Source organism: Poecilia formosa, unplaced genomic scaffold (assembly GCF_000485575.1).
Source record: "Poecilia formosa unplaced genomic scaffold, Poecilia_formosa-5.1.2 Scaffold41, whole genome shotgun sequence".
Taxonomy (NCBI): Eukaryota; Metazoa; Chordata; class Actinopteri; order Cyprinodontiformes; family Poeciliidae; genus Poecilia; species Poecilia formosa.
Genome location: NW_006799980.1, coordinates 479,665 through 495,295, shown reverse-complemented (window position 1 = coordinate 495,295; position 15,631 = coordinate 479,665). Strand labels below are relative to the sequence as shown.

The following is a 15,631-nucleotide window of genomic DNA, read 5'->3' as shown; positions in this document are numbered from 1 at the left end:
AAAGGGACTCTCTCAGGCTCACTTTAAGGAAGTGCGTTTCCCAGCAGCTTAAGTGCGAAGGCTGCACCCTTTCACACGTTGACTTCTCGCCGAAAGCTTCACGGCTGTTAGAAAGGAATCGTGAAGGACGGAGCTGCTCCGACTGACCTCAGTCGAAACCGGACATTTAAATAAACTGTGTAAAAACACATAACAGCTTTTTTTTTTTAACCCTCTCACATTAAATTAGTCTAAGCTTTAACTTTTTTTTTTTTTTACAATATAATTTCTAATTGCAGAATAATAAGAGATTTTGAGACTGTTTTTGTTACTTTCTCTAATTTCTAAAGTTTGCATACAGTGGAGTTTAATGTATCAAAGAGTAGGCGACTGACAGGCCACTGAGAGAGGAAGAAGCCATTACTCAGAAAGAAACATGAAAAGAAAAATTACAGTTTGCTGATGCACTCAGAGACAAAGACCTTGTTTCTTTGGAGTTGATGAAGCTGAATTTGTAATGATTGTTTTGCATTTAATGGAGAGAAGAAATCCTCTAGTTTGACATTTAGCAGATACAAATGTTTAGGAAGCTGGTTTTTTTTTTGTTGTTGTTTTGTTTTAATGGTCATCAGAAAGAGTCTGTCTTTTTACACAGTGCGTATAATTATCTGGTTTTAGTTCTGCTGTGTATAATAAAAAATAAAACACAAAACAAACCAATAAATACTCCAAAAACAATATTGACATTTTAATAAGATGTCAGTTTCTCTAACATTAATATAGCGAACAAACGAACAAAAAGGTAATGGTTTCAGGTCACTACCACGACGTCAACTTTTTATTAAACAAAATTTGACTAGACAACAAAAAAAAAATAATCAGAAGCGCCATCACCTAAACCTTTTGTTTCTTTTGTTCGCCGTTGTCAAAACTCGCACCATTGTTCCCCGCCGTGTGAGCCGATTGATTGAGTTACAGGCATAAATTGGATTAAGGATTAGATTACCTTTAGATCACAGTGGAGTGAAAAGGATGTCATCACCAATCTGTGACTTAGCTTCAAAATGGACTGAAGCTTACGTTAGTTGCTCAAACAGTATCAGATTCTGGTGTTTTAGCAACAAAGTCAAAAGGGGTTAAAATCAACACTAAGAGTAAAACCAGATAAGAGGCCGCTCCTGGTTATGTTTCTCAGTTTTTCCCAGTGGAAATGGCTGAATCACAGCTTTTCGTGTGAGCCCACAGGTGAAGCCGCGCAGGAGGGAACGTCGTAAAACCCTGCGTGAATCTCTGCAGGCTGCGGTGCTGGGTGTGTCCTCAGTATGTGTCAAGGCCCGGCTGATGCGACTCATGACTAATGTTTGTTTGGACTTGTTCCCATGGGGAAACGGCAGAGAGACACCGAATTACACAATTTCATGCGCAACTTTCTAGTGCAAGAAGAAAAATGCAGATTCTTCAGGTTTTCTTCCAAAAAAAAAAAGTTGCATAAAGCACTCTTTTTTTTTTTTGATTAAAATGTGAACATTGTTGCAGCTTCTTGCTCTTTTGGTTTCACTGGATGGTGATTTTTCTGAAACAAACGACTGTTTAAATTGCATGAGAGCCCTTCTCTCAGGGTTGGCTCTGATTCAATCAGGTTTCCGCTGTTTCTTGCAGCTTCGGGTTGCCTCAGAGGGCCGGGCCTTAGACCACCACAGACTGAGTCAGGAAATATTTGGTGAATGTGTGTGTGTGTGTGTGTTAGAGTTTGTGTGTTTAAGGACGTGTTTCTCCTCGCATTGCTGCGTTTCCCTCCCTGTTCTCTGCTCGGTCGTGTTTGGTCCCAGCTCCGTCTTCCCTCTCCAAGGTGAGTCTGGCAGGTTTTTATCCTTTTCTTATGCGATTCCCCCGGCTTTGTTTTGTTCTCTTTTCTCACGTTTCCTAGCTCTTGCCTCTCTTTCTTCTCTGTTCGCTCATCATCACATTCCTCCCGAAAGCAGCAAAAGAATCTCAGAGCAGGACAACGAGGCTTCGGTTTCGCCTGGGCCTGGATCTGCTCTTGTTTCCTGCTGCGCTCCTGTTATCAGCTGGGGAAAAACCCTGGTTTATGTGCCAACTTTTCCTGGTGTCATTTCCTTTGTGTCGTCAAATGCAAAACTGTTTTACGACTTCCTTAAAGCTAGCCCACATATTCAATCAGGCTGTAGCAGGAAGTTTGGTTGTCACTTATACATTTGTGGGCTCAAATTTCACCAAACTTCTATATGTGTGCTGTAGATTTAAGTCTTAATCAAACCCGGTGTGTTTTTCATCTCAGTTCTCACTCTGAGGTCTTCTCCACTCTCAACATTGTCTGCTCTCCTATTGCTGCTTGCTCAGCAGGGCATGAATGACTGATTGGGTCGATGACCCCAGCAGCCTTCCCTGCTCCGTCGGGTCTTCACCTGAGCGGTTCCTCCGTCCTCCGTCTAACCAGACACCACTTAGCGCTCCATCAGACAAGTTCAAGAGGCCACGTCGTTTTTTTCATTACCTAAACCTTTTGTTTCTTTTGTTCGCCCTTGTCAAAACTCGCACCATTGTTCCCCGCCGTGTGAGCCGATTGATTGAGTTACAGGCATAAATTGGATTAAGGATTAGATTACCTTTAGATCGCAATGGAGTGAAAAGGATGTCAAGTGGAGGATGTTTGCCTGAATTTTGCTTACAAGCGCATTGCAAATGTGTCGCCACTGCTTAACTTTTCAACATCTCGTCCCGTTACAACTCGAAGCTTCAGGTGGTTTTATTACAGATTTAGGTGATTAAACCAACACAAAGCAGTTCAAATAGAAATCTGAGCTCCTAAAATAAATCCAACTGCCTTTGGTAAATATTCGCCCGAGTCAACATTTTGTAGAGCCACCTGTAGTCACACCTGCATGTCTTTTTTGGACACGTCTCTACCATCTGAAATTGTCACTCGTTTTCTGGAAAAAGAGTTTTAAACAGTCAGATTTGATTAAAAGTATCAGAATGTTGGTTTTGAATTGTTGCCACAAATTCTTGATAGGATTTAGGCCCTCCTGTCCGCCGTGTTCCCCCGTCTTCATGGTGATGTTTGATTGCTGATGTTGCCCAAAAAAAAAACCTCTGAGGCCTTCACACAACAGCTGCGTTGTACCAAAAAGAAATCACTGGGAGTCTGTCCGTGACTCGGTTAGTCAATTAGTTAAACTGGATTTTACTGCTATATCAATCGTCAAACATATTAAACAATAAAAACCACATTGATGTTTGTGGTTGTGACGTGACACAATGTGGAAAGATTTAAGCAACATGAAAAACTTTAGCCAAATCCAGTTTATCCAGGTCTGTCTTGGAAAGCCAAGCTGAAACCAAGCAACGAGTCATTGTGTAACCGTACCAACAGGATTTTGTTTTTACAACTGGGAGGAGCCGATTAACATCTGAAAAGCTGAAGTAATACCTGAAATGCAGCTCCAGACTTCATGGTTGCAGAGCAGAACCAAAGAGCAGAGAGAGGAAGGAGGAGGTTCAAACCATCTCTTCCATCCATCCACTACTCCAGCGTCTCTGTCGAACTTATATGCCCAGACAGAGATTTAAAGGGGAGCAGAAAAAGCAAATGAGACGGATTAGCAGTGCGTGCAAACACCTGCTGGTGTCGTCCAGGACGTGCTACTGTGCTTTGCACTCAAAACCCTCTCAGTTTATGGGTGCTCCAGAAATGAAGCAGGGTTTCTCTGTGTGAACAGCACATAAGTTGAGCTTTCTGCTCTCATTTAAAACCAAGAGCTTATATTTAGCAGCAGATTCCTACAGACTCCTCCAGCTCTACAGCTTTGAGATTTTATTGGGTTGTTCCAGTGACTCTTGTTCTACCAGCATGGGAACCAGCTCTAGGTTATCCCTAGAAAGGCCTGTAACTCCCTACGGCTGAGGAGTGGTGAAGTATGTATGGAAGCCCATTTCCGCCACTCTGTTAAGAAAATAAAAAATAATTATCTCATAATAATGAGATACTATCTCGTAATAATGAGATAGTATCTCATTATAATGAGATACTATCTCGTAATAATGAGATACTATCTCATTATAATGAGATAGTATCTCATTATTATGAGATAATTATTTTTTATTTTTTTAACAGAGTGGCGGAAATGGGCTTCCATAGTGAAGGAAAAGGAGGAAAAAAAAAAACAAGACAGACGAGCTTGCTCTTTCAGTAATTATTATCAGCCTTGGCGCTTTGCTTTAGCCAGGATCCAGGAATCCGATGCTGCTCCCCCTCTTCCTCTCTCTCTCTCTCCGCCCTATCCACGGGCCGCAGGTAGGCTTTCATCACGGCGGCTCCAGTTTCCTGCCACATATAAGCTAACCGGGCCAGGTGAGCTCAAACACTCCTCCTCGGCAGGCCGCTCGATACCTCACAGCTCCGCACACACAACAAACACACACAGTCCAGCGGGCACGGAGAATGGAGCCGGAGGCAGACAGCATGCCGGAGGCACCGGAGGAGATCATCCAGTTAAGTGGAGTGGGGCCTTCTTCCTTTACTCAGAGCCGCTCTTCCAGCGCGGTAACCTTAACCCCGGGGCCTTTGTACGTGCTGCTGCTTTGGCTCCTCTCTGTTTCCATGCTCCCCTTTTACTTTAAGCCGTCGTAGATTCACTTCACTGCTCTCCGTCTTCCTCTCCGGCTTTGGCTGTTTCGGTCGGTGGGGAGGAAGGAGGAGCTGCACTGGCATCCTGTTTGCCAGACCACAAAATCTGATAACCAGTTCGCAGTAATTTCGGTTTCCATCTAACGAGGTGTCTTAAAATATTGCTTTGGCACGACTCTGAACATTAATATCAAATTAAGTATTTGTTTTCTGTTCGTTATCTCTCTTTTTTTTATGGTGGACGCTCGGCGCCTGTTTTTTTTGGTGGCAGAAAATGAGCCATAAAGTCTTGACGTTTATAGTGATGGATATTGTTGCGACGGCTTGTTTATTTTTAAACCCAGCTGAGTAAAACTGTCTGAATGTATCGATGAATCTACAGAGGAGCTCCGTTCATGAGGTTTTGGAAAAATCTGCAAAACATTATAACGACACCACACACATATATTCACACCCCTGATAAAAAAAAAAAGATGCATGCAAACGAAATGTGCATAGAATAAAGTTGAGAAAAATCCAAACGTCATCTTGAGCATGACAGAAAAAACAATGAGCGTTAAGATTATTTTTCCACGAAATCATTCATTAGCACCTCAAAAACTCTTGGGAAAATAAATGTTTGTTTTTTTTAAATGCGTGCTTCACCTTCTGAGGCTTTAATTACAAATTCACAGCCTTCTGTTTTTAAAGGGGTGAAAATGTGATGCGATACTGAGGAGTGTTTCTTTTAATTAATCTTCAAAATGTTAAAACGCGAGAATGCTGGGAAATGACTGCAAAGCGAAACTTTCCCATATCTACAATCGGGGCAATGATTAAAACGTTAAATGATTAAAACTTTTGGGTCTATTTGTACTCAAAGAGCAGCATGTTGGGTCCACCAGGTCTCCACAGGTTTTTTCTGTCCTACCATCACAAATGCAGAATTTGGTAAATACTACTGAGACTTTAACTGGAACTCATCTTTTTTTTTCAGCAACAAACATTTCAGGTGAGAAACCTTTGTTAAGCCAGATACGTGTAAAAGGACCTCTTGACCGTTGTGTTGCAGGGTAGAGGATCTGTGATGCTGTGGGTCTGTTTCTCGTCCTCTTTCAAATATTCCCTTGAAGAATTGCGACAGTGCGCAGCGTCGTAAAATACAAAGATTTTACTTGAAAATCAAGTGGATTCTGGCAGAAAAAAACAAAACAAAAAAAAACAGTTTTCTGTGTTGATTCAGAAAATCGGCACAGAAATGGTTCAAGAGTCAAAGTCAATCCTCTTGATGAGTCGTGGCATGAGCAGTTCTGTTAAAAATATATTTTCTTAACCTAAATCAGTAGTTGAGTCCCTGGACTCTTTGTTTTCAGCAGTTCGAACATAATCATGCAGGGCGGATTTCTGCTAGCAAATCAGCTTTGTTTTGTTTTCAACAACTCCTTATCTACACATGTTATCCATCTGGTAGATAGAGAGGGAAGTGTAGAAGGACGTGAGGATAATATATTATCTTATCATCCATAACTTGAACATAAACATCTCGGTACGTTTATGTCCATCCTCTCGGGAGCGTCGTAGGATGAAGTTAAGAGAAACACAATTGAGCCCTCGTGTGTTAACAATTTATCCAAGAATTGATGCTCATGATGGGAAAAGAAATCTCATCCACATCTTCCCATGTTGCCACAAACATCCTTTCATTTCATTAAGGTCTTATGTGAGAGTCACATTAGTGAAAACCCTGTAAATTCTAGACTCTAGCAGGTAAAAATAGTGCACAAAAATCCGTGTAGGACGGCGAAGTCCTAGCGCAAAAATTCGCGTGATAGGTGGACGGAGCCTGGCGCTGCAAGGTTGGAGACCTTGTCCTGTCAGGCGACGGGGCCTGGATGATACCCGTGTTAAACGGACAGCGGAGTCTGGCGACGACAGGCGCTCAAATTCCGTAACAAAAGTATATTTTTATCTTTTTAAAAAAAAAATCTTTTTCTCTTTTTTTCTTTTTCCAAACTCTCTTTCTCTTTCTTACTGTTTATTCAATGTCACATGCTGTTTTTATTTTGTTTTTTAATTTTGTAAAGCACCTTGAAATACCTTGCTGCTAAAATGTGCTATACAAATAAAATGTTGATTGATTGATTGATTGATAGTGAAGCGAAAGGAAAATGTTGGTGTCAAATTTTTATGTTTTAGAAATAAACATATGAAAAGTCTGCGCCAGCACTTTGTCAATCCACCTTGGTGGAAGGTGAACCTCGCCCACGTCTCAAATCTTTGCGCTCCATAAATCTTCACTTTACCAGCTGCTGGTAGGGAGTAATATCCCCCGCAGCATGATGCTGCCATCGCCATGTTTCAGACACTCTGCTAGTTTTCCTCCACGTGTTTTAAGCTAACTTCTAACCAGAGCTTCTTCTGTTTGCTGGGCTGGTTTTAGCTAGAATTAGTTTGAGGTAAATAAAAAATAAAAAAGAAAAGAAAACCACACAACACAACACTACCTTGTGATGAGGAAGTAAACTCACAAGGAAGTAAACTGTGTTCTGCCACATGAAAACACAATGAAATACCTTGAAGTTTGTGCTTTTATATGACAAAATGTGAAAAAAAGAGATTTTTTTTTTAGTAGACTTTTCAAGGAGTCAAAAATTGTCGCCAACGTTGTTCAGTGAACTTTGAGGTTTGTGTTGGTTTTGAACTGATGGCGTTCCTTGAGTTTCACCACATCCTAAATGAATCGTTAACATTCATTTTACATTCAACTTTGCATCCGGCACGCTGGCGCCTGTTTCTTTACCGCAGATCTCTGCTGTCAGCCTGCGGCGTTGCTGAATGTTGAGATGGTGTTGAAACCAGGTTAGAGAGGCAGAACCTTTTGTCACTGTCTGCACCAGGAAAGGCGCCTTATTTAATAAATCACCAAGTTTTCACTGTGACCTCGTTCTTATGAAAGGCAATTAAAGATTTGAAAGGTGCATCGGCTCAACGTGGCATTTTTATGAGATATTAAAGGTAAGACTGATTCAGTTTTACTAATAAGACAAACCACCAGCAGACAGGAAAAGGCTTGTGGTTAGTTGCCCCAGTTCTAGCTTTCAGCATCTCAAAGCGTTGCTGTTGTTTTTATTTTATTATTTTTTACTTTGAACAGCCGTAAAAGGAGAGCGAGTGGCACGTCTGTCTGTAACCTGGAGCCACACCTGAGAAAGTGAAGCTGTGGTTCCTGCTCCAGCCGGATCTTTTGTTTACGTCCTGTCTCCTCTGTTTTGTTACAACAGAATTGCATGGAAAAGACAAGATAATTCTGGTTCTGGATCACTGTGGAGCTTTATTTTTATATATTTTTCCCCCTTTTGTTTAGGAAGTCATAGTTTTGCTTCTTCTTTCACTTCCTCCTTTTTTCAACTGGAGCTACATTTTTCCTAACAGCAGTAGTGACTCAAACCGCGTATTTAAAACTTCCCCCTTCTGGTGAACCAATCAGGCGAGCATCGCTCGACGCTTCACTTGAAAGCCTCCTTGCGTTTCCGTTTTCCCTGCATCATTCTGGTTTCTTCTCTCCGAGCAGAATGTTCCCGTTAAAGCCAGCGCCGGGTCAGTTCGGCCCAGAGGTCCGGAGCCCCGGGCTCAGGGTGTGGAGGGTGGAGAAGATGAAGGCGGTGCCGCTGGATGCCTCCGAGGTCGGCGCCTTTTACAACGGAGACTCCTACCTGGTCCTGATGAACCGGGGCGAGCAGGGAGCCGACCTCCACATGTGGATCGGTGAGACGCTGGACGGGCTTTTGCTGCGTCAGTCAGTCACAGTCGACGCAGAGATGCAGCAGTGTGCAAAAGTTTTAAACCAGGTCCAGGTGTTTCAGGAATCTCTTAAAGGCCAGTTTGTTTCCAGGCGTTTTCATGTGAATTATTATTGTTTTGGACTTTGATTTTTGCACTCACTTGACCTGACAAAGACGTTATCTATTTTACCAACAACAGTCTGAATTACATTATGTATTAAAGAGATAGTTTCACCTTGTCACGTTTGAGGAAAAACAAAAAAAGAACCTTCAGAGGGGAAGCATCAGACTCACACAAACCTCATTTTTCTCAAGCACTTTTAAAAAAGTAGAACTCAAAATAGAAAAAGTCGTTATAGGACATATTAAAGGGCGTTTATTGTCACATTTTAGACCCGAAGCCTTTAGAGTGTGAAACATAAATTGCTCTCCGCCTTTCCAAAACTTTTCTGACAAAGTTCAGAAACAGGAAAGCAACCGGCGCCGGTTTTGACCACTGCTGTGATCAGAACCACATCTACCCTTTATGCTGCCGGTGTTTTGATCTGCAGTTTTTGTCCCAAGTGAATGACACACAAACTGGGCACAACACGTGTTTTTAAACCCTTGGAAGGTGCCGGTTTATTAGGTCTCCACCACTGGTCACAGACTAACGTTCTCCTAACTGATTGATTTTCCGAGGTCAGTCGTAACTTCCTGAACTTCCTGAGTTTAAATCTGCCAGGGATGTGAATAATTTTGGTTTTAAATGTGTTTTTGTTTGGAAACGGAAGCAGGATCCTAAAACAATCTATTAACAAGAACACACAATCAAATATGACGACCAACACCGCTTTCATCAACATACACCCCTGCGCCTCATGCAAATGTCCTTTCAGCTCTTGTTCTCCGTCAGACTGAGTGATTTTCACCTGGTTTGCAGGAGCTGCATCGGAGCCAGAACATTTGCACCTGGTTGCGGTTCCTTCTCCAGTTTCTGTTTTACTCCGTTCTACAAAAGAGCTAACCATTGTGCGGTGCTTACTGCACACCTCAGCCTGCTCCAAGTGCTGCGGCTGAATAACCGATGACCCCTGGCAGCGCCGGTGATGACACACGAGCCACCGTGCCGACCCGCGCCGCAGCATTCAGAGGGAGAGAAGGATGGGAAACGAGTCCAGTGGGCCTGGGGGCGTGGGAGGGACCAGGGAAGGTTTTTGAGCGGCTCTCATGAAAAATGCAGGAGGAACGTTACAGTACTCAAATGTGGCCGTTGTTTCCAGCATGTATCCGGTGCTTAGGTAACACTAAGCTGCCTGTCACGGCTTGGAGAGCGCTCCGTTTGCTCGAGCATGTGTTTCTGTTTGCTCCCCCCCGCCCCCTGCTTGTTCAGATCTGGTGCAACTTCCAGCAGCCACTTCACTTACTCCGTCTAAATAAACGTCTTCTAACGCTGAAGCTTCTTCAGTTCACAGAGATAAAAAAAGAATGTCATCCTCATAAAACCAGGCCGCATAAACAAGTGCGATGATCTTCAAACTGAGGTCAGAGTCTGCCTGCACTGTGTCATGTGCAATGACACGGTTAGCACAACTTTGTCCTGCTTTATGTTGGGGATTTAAGCCAACATAAAGCTTAGTTGTATTTTTAATAGAAAATCTGATTGAACAGTAGCAAATCTACAGCTTTGATTTATTTTAAACTAAAAAGACAACAATAAGCAAATTTAACCAAGAAAATGAATTCAAAAACGCAACACTGGAGAAGAAAATGCAGTTTTATCGACTCCATTAAACACATTTACATAACGGAGTCATAGTCATCCATTACTGCCACTTTAACACTGGTAAATAAATGTTAAAACTGTAAAAAAAAAAAAAAGCTGCAATAAACCCTTATTCTGAATTGCTATATGACTCACAGTGACATAACATAACATAACATAACCCAAGGCTGAAGCATATAGAGAGCAATGAACTTAGTTACCTACTTTGTTCCTGCATTTTTGGTTTTCTAGCTTGTGACTAAATGACGTGAAGTGCTGGAGCGACTGTCACTTTGGAGGAGAAACGGGCCCACAGCACCACAGACCCTCCACTGTACTTTGTTTCAGACTAAGCCTATGCTGAGTATTTGTTGCTGAAAAGCTGAAGGAACATGGTTCCAGATAAGACGGCGCTAAACTTCACCCGTTGGCATTTGCAGAGGCGGGTCAGAAAAAGTTTCTCCAGTCATTTCTGTGAAACGTTCGGTGACAACAGCAACATCTTTTTATTCTCCCATGCAGACTAAATGACCCCAAAACGATTTGCTGCAGTTCAAATTTGTAGATTTCTTTTTGCTTCAGCCTCATCATTGCAACGATTTTACTTGTTTTAAATTTGTAATTATGACTCAGACTGTAGCGATGGCAAATTAAAGGGAGGAACCGTATTTTACATTTTGAAGAAGACAATTGTGCTTCATTTGGCTAACGTGTTCTCCTGTTTTTCCCATTTTGCATAATTTTTAAGCACCAGTAAAACACAACGATGACATTAAGATCTTTTTCTAGACCATCTGAACAAAGTAAAAAACAAAATGAAAAGTCAAATTGTGGTACTGCTGATGCTTCATATTCTTTTCTGCGCTAAGAAACTAATTATTTTTTTTTTTTATGTTTTGCTGTTTCACTTCTAGAGATAAAAATCAGACATATAATGAAACTTTACACCTTATCGCGAACTCGACGTTTCTTCTCCAGATACGCGGTCGTATGCACATGTCAAGATATGGAGATAGACAGATATGGAGACAGCTGAGCTTAAACACTGCAGGTTTAAACAAAAGTGGACAAGTCAGAATGTTTTAGACGTCGTTCAAATGTGAATTAGCAGCGTTCTGTTTTCTCGCCTGCCTTCAGGAGAGAAGTCCTCCCGGGACGAGCAGGTGGCCTGCGCCATGCTGGCCACCCAGCTGGACAACTTCCTGGGCGGTGACCCCGTCCAGCACAGGCAGGTCCAGGGCTTCGAGAGCCCGGAGTTCATGGAGCTCTTCCCCAGAGGGGTCAGCTACAAGGTGAGCCAAACTCATGCAGGAAACAAAATGAAATATTCTCACCTAACTTGAGAATTTCTTGCAACTGTCCTACTACGACTCTGACTCTTTTCCTCTTAGGCTTCCTAGTGATTATAAACCTTCTGAATTGGTCGCAAAGTTTATCTTTTTATGGTTAGATTCTTCTGAGATAAGGACGATTCCAGATAATTTTTTTATTTATTTTTTTAATGATTGTTTAAGTTAGGCTTGGTAGACAAAAATGGACATTGACATAATCTTTAATTCCCATCAGTTTGCATTACATAAACCCATAACGAGTCAAACATTAAAAACATAAAGCTGAAGGTGTCGGGTTTTTTTTTTTTTTTCACAGGAGGGAGGTGTGGAGTCTGGCTTCAGGCGGTCACAGGGCAGCGGGACGGTGCAAAGGCTGTACCAGATCAAAGGGAAACGCAACATCCGTGCCAAGGAGGTGGAGCTGACCTGGAGCAGCTTCAACAAGGGCGACTGCTTCATCCTTGACCTCGGAGAGGTGAGATAATCCAACCGAATGTGAAACATGCACAGGAGGCCTGCAGCAGGAGTGCAAATGTAATGTTTGAACCCTGATGGGGCTTGGAGGGGTAAATGCAAATGCAAATCTAAAAATGCATGAACATGTGAGGCTTCTGCATAAAAGCTTCTGCAATCTTCCTGTGGCGGCTCTGCAGACAATCCTGTCGTGGACCGGATCGCAGGCCAACATCTTCGAGAAGCAGAAAGTGCGCGAGATCGCTTCGCTGATCCGAGACACGGACCGACACGGGAAGGCCCGCGTCGTGGACACCAGCGAAGGGGAGGAGCCTGAGGAGATGCTGAAGGTGCAAACGAAACGATGATCGGTTGAGCTCACGGGATTTCTCAGAGTTGCTGTAGACAGGGGAGGAGAAATGAGTACATTTCCATCAAAAAACATGGAATATTCTGAGTTCGAAAAAGTTGAAAGTCTGTGAGAAAACGAAATCAGAAATTTGGAGATTAAGCTCAAATTTTCTAGGAAAAAAAGCATAAAAATTTTAGAGCTCCAGAATTTGGAAATTTCAAGAAAAAAACTTGGAAATTTTGAGATCGATTTCAGAAATTTTCTAGAAAGAACAAGAACAGTTTTGAGTTGTCGCAAATTAAAAATTTGTGAAAAAAAAAAACTCAGAAATTTTGAGATTAACCTCAGAAATTTTCTGGGGAAAAATTATTATTTTTTTTTTTGTTTTGTTTTTTTTTTAGTTTTTTGTCTAGCATATTTTTGACTTTCAAAAATCAAAAAGTTCCATGTTTTTTTTTTTTTTTTTTTTTTTGAGGACATTTCTGAGATCTATCACAAATTAAAAAAAAATGTTCTCACAAATGTTCAACTTTTGGAGCTGAGAATTTTCCAAGTTAATTCTGAGATTACTCAAAAATATTTTGAGGGGTTTTTTTTGTGGAAATTTTCTCCCTTTTTTTCTATCTACAATACGCCTTCGTATATTCCTGTGACCTCCAGGTCACCAAAGCTGCGATCCTAAGCCTGCAAACTGTTTGGTATCTGTGTTTGTTGCCAGGTTCTCGGCCCGATGCCGCCTCTGGCAGAAAGCACGTCGGAGGAGGACAGCAAAGCCGATGCCTCCAACTCTGCTTCCCTCTACAAGGTTATTTTATCTGTGGCCCTCTTCACCATTCCAGTGTGTTACCTAACTGGAGATGTGGAGCTGAACTGGTCTTGAACCCCTCTGCAGGTATCTGATGCCACAGGCGCCATGACGACGACCAAGGTGTCAGAGAAGAGCCCGTTTGCCAAGGAGCTGCTGGTCCGGGACGACTGCTTCATCCTGGACAACGGAGCAAACGGGAAAATATTCGTCTGGAAAGGTGAAGAAAAAAAATTCATCCGAACTTGAAAACAGGAGACATGTTTCTCCTGAAATAATGTGCTAAAAGGTATCTAAAAACAAAATAATAATAATAATGTTATTGAAGTCGGTGAGAAATTAAGTTTTAACAGCAGAGCTCCTGTATTTATGAGGGTCAGGGGTCACAGCTGCCTGGAAATAGTTCAGATTTATACTTGAAGGCCCATGTAACAACACTTATGACTGCCTGTTTTAAAGAAATATGTATTAATATACTTTAATACTCACAGTGGAAGCTATCTTAGCGCTGCTGCTAAAGCGAACATCCATGGTCTTCCTCATTTCCGCTCTTCACAGTGCGGCCAGTCGACGCTTAATGAATGGATCAGCCGCTTTGCAAACCTCTGCCAATTGCATGTCAAGTAGCTCCTAAATATTTCAGCCTCTCAAGCTCCATTTTCTCTCAAATATTTTAGACGCACTCTGTAGAAAAATCACCTTCAGAGAGCCGTAGGAATGAGACGTTCTCACAAACTGAGAGACTTTGATGGACACCTGTCGAAAAATAAAAAATGAAGCTGAATGCTTACACTTTAAAACGGCTCACTCCAAAAAAGATATGAGAAGTTTTACCACCAGCTCACTGCAGATTCTAATTTTTTTTTTATTTTTTATTTTTTTATTTTTTTACATTTATTCCTGAACAGATTTGTTTGTTTCTCAGTTTTTAATCGTGCAGGGTAAATGTAATTAAAGATGGAAAAGATGGAAAAATCCATAAGGTATTTTTATTTGTATGGCACATTTTCAGCAACAAAGCAGTTCAAAGTGCTTCACATGAATCAGAAGGAAATACAAACAAAAACAACAAAACCAAAAGAGAGGCAAAAATATAAAACTACATATTGGTTCCTTATGCTTAATAAGAATAAGCGTCACTTTGGACAAAACTCTCCAAATGTTAGTAAGCCTTCTCAACGCCCCCTTGTAACCCTTTTTGTTCCTCTGGGTTTCCTCAAAGCTCAGCGCGTATTTCACGGAAAGCGAAGTAGAAATTTAGACGGCCATGTTCCCAGCTCCACTCTGTGCTGTTTACAACCCTGTTGTAGAGAAACACAAGCTCTGATAATCCTCTGTTATCGTGTCAACAGGTCACGGAGCGAACATAGAGGAGAAGAATGCTGCCCTGCAAATGGCGGACAACTTCATCGAACAAATGAAATACCCCAGAATGAAAACACAGGTTGGTTAAAAACATTAAAAAAAAAAAAAAAAAAAACAGAACTGAAAAGGTGAACGTCAGAGAGGAGCACAAGTTAAAAAAAAAATAATAATAATAATAATAAAAAACGTTTTCGTCCTGCAGGTGGAGATTCTGCCTCAGGGGAAGGAAACCATCATCTTCAAGCAATTCTTCAAGAACTGGAATTAAACAAATCCTGCAAACTAGGAACACATATATATATATATATATAAAATATATAAAAGAATCCTGGTGTTTGTACATATTTCAAAGCTGACAGCTTGTTTTGAATTTTGGTAGAGTCAGAGACGTGATGCCACTTTTATATATAAAAAAAGAAAAACCAGACGTATTTCCTGTGGTCAGAGTGTGAACAAATCAAGACGATATCAAGAGAACTGGATTTTTACATAAATGCATGTATTTGTACAACAGCATCACAGATTTGTCTGAAATCGAAGAATAAATCTGAACGTTCTCACTGCTCCTTGTGTGTTTACTCTCAACAAGTTGCCTCGCTTCGTTTCAGGCTGAAGCCGACGAAAGGTGGTATTTTTCGAAATCTTTGCAACCTTTATTCAGCTGCCACGACTGCATCTTATCTGCCCCACCAGACAATAGGCAGGGCGGCGGGGAAGCATCCCGCTGTCACGCCATCTCTCTTATCAGCAGGAGGAGCCCAATTACTCCTCAGACGGTTGGATGAGCTGTAAAGGCGACGGCCCAGCTGGAGTTGCATAAGTCGTCTTTATGGGTTTCAGGTCAGGCCAGAGCAAAGCAGAGTAAGGGAAAAATGATGCCTGTATGGTGACTCAACCTGTGCTGGCATCACTTTTAAAATCTGCTGGTTTTCTGAAGAACTTCCTCCAAAAAGCAGCGTTTAAGTCTTTAACGTATCACATTGTTAGTAGAGGTTATCCGTAGAACTGGACAGAAAGATGTGCTCACAATATATTTTTCCTTTAATGAACAGTTTCGATAATTCTCAGACATGTTTTTTTTCAGATTATAAATCTGGTTTCTGAGATCAGGTCGGTTTCAGTGCCATAAAAATTAAAACAAGTAAAAGAGTAAAACATGTTAGATGTGCTCCAATAAAAAATAAATAAATGCA

At 41.5% G+C, this 15,631-nt stretch overlaps 1 protein-coding gene across 2 annotated transcripts; it reads left to right on the top strand.

Annotated features, from left to right (window-relative positions):
• Positions 1-1,677: 1,677 nt before the first annotated feature.
• Positions 1,678-15,001, top strand: capgb (capping protein (actin filament), gelsolin-like b). Of its 2 annotated transcripts, none has more exons than XM_007551260.2 (9): positions 1,678-1,828; positions 8,178-8,371; positions 11,270-11,424; positions 11,780-11,938; positions 12,117-12,266; positions 12,987-13,073; positions 13,161-13,293; positions 14,426-14,517; positions 14,641-15,001. In XM_007551260.2, the coding sequence occupies exons 1-9, from the start codon at positions 1,704-1,706 to the stop codon at positions 14,704-14,706; spliced, it is 1,161 nt and encodes a 386-aa protein (XP_007551322.1). In that variant the 5' UTR covers positions 1,678-1,703; the 3' UTR covers positions 14,707-15,001. The 2 variants fall into 2 exon arrangements, with proteins under 2 accessions (XP_007551322.1, XP_016526598.1); XM_016671112.1 differs by lacking the exon at positions 1,678-1,828 and adding an exon at positions 4,182-4,491.
• The last annotated feature ends 630 nt before the right edge of the window (positions 15,002-15,631 follow it).

What these genes read in the sequence shown, in the direction of transcription:
- capgb (XM_007551260.2), top strand. Translation starts at nt 1,704, where the DNA reads ATGTGTGTGTGTGTGTGTGTTAGAGTTTGTGTGTTTAAGGACGTGTTT. An exon ending in ACTCTGCTTCCCTCTACAAG is followed by an intron (nt 13,074 to 13,160) that starts GTTATTTTATCT and finishes ACCCCTCTGCAG; the next exon opens with GTATCTGATGCCACAGGCGC. An exon ending in ACCCCAGAATGAAAACACAG is followed by an intron (nt 14,518 to 14,640) that starts GTTGGTTAAAAA and finishes TTCGTCCTGCAG; the next exon opens with GTGGAGATTCTGCCTCAGGG.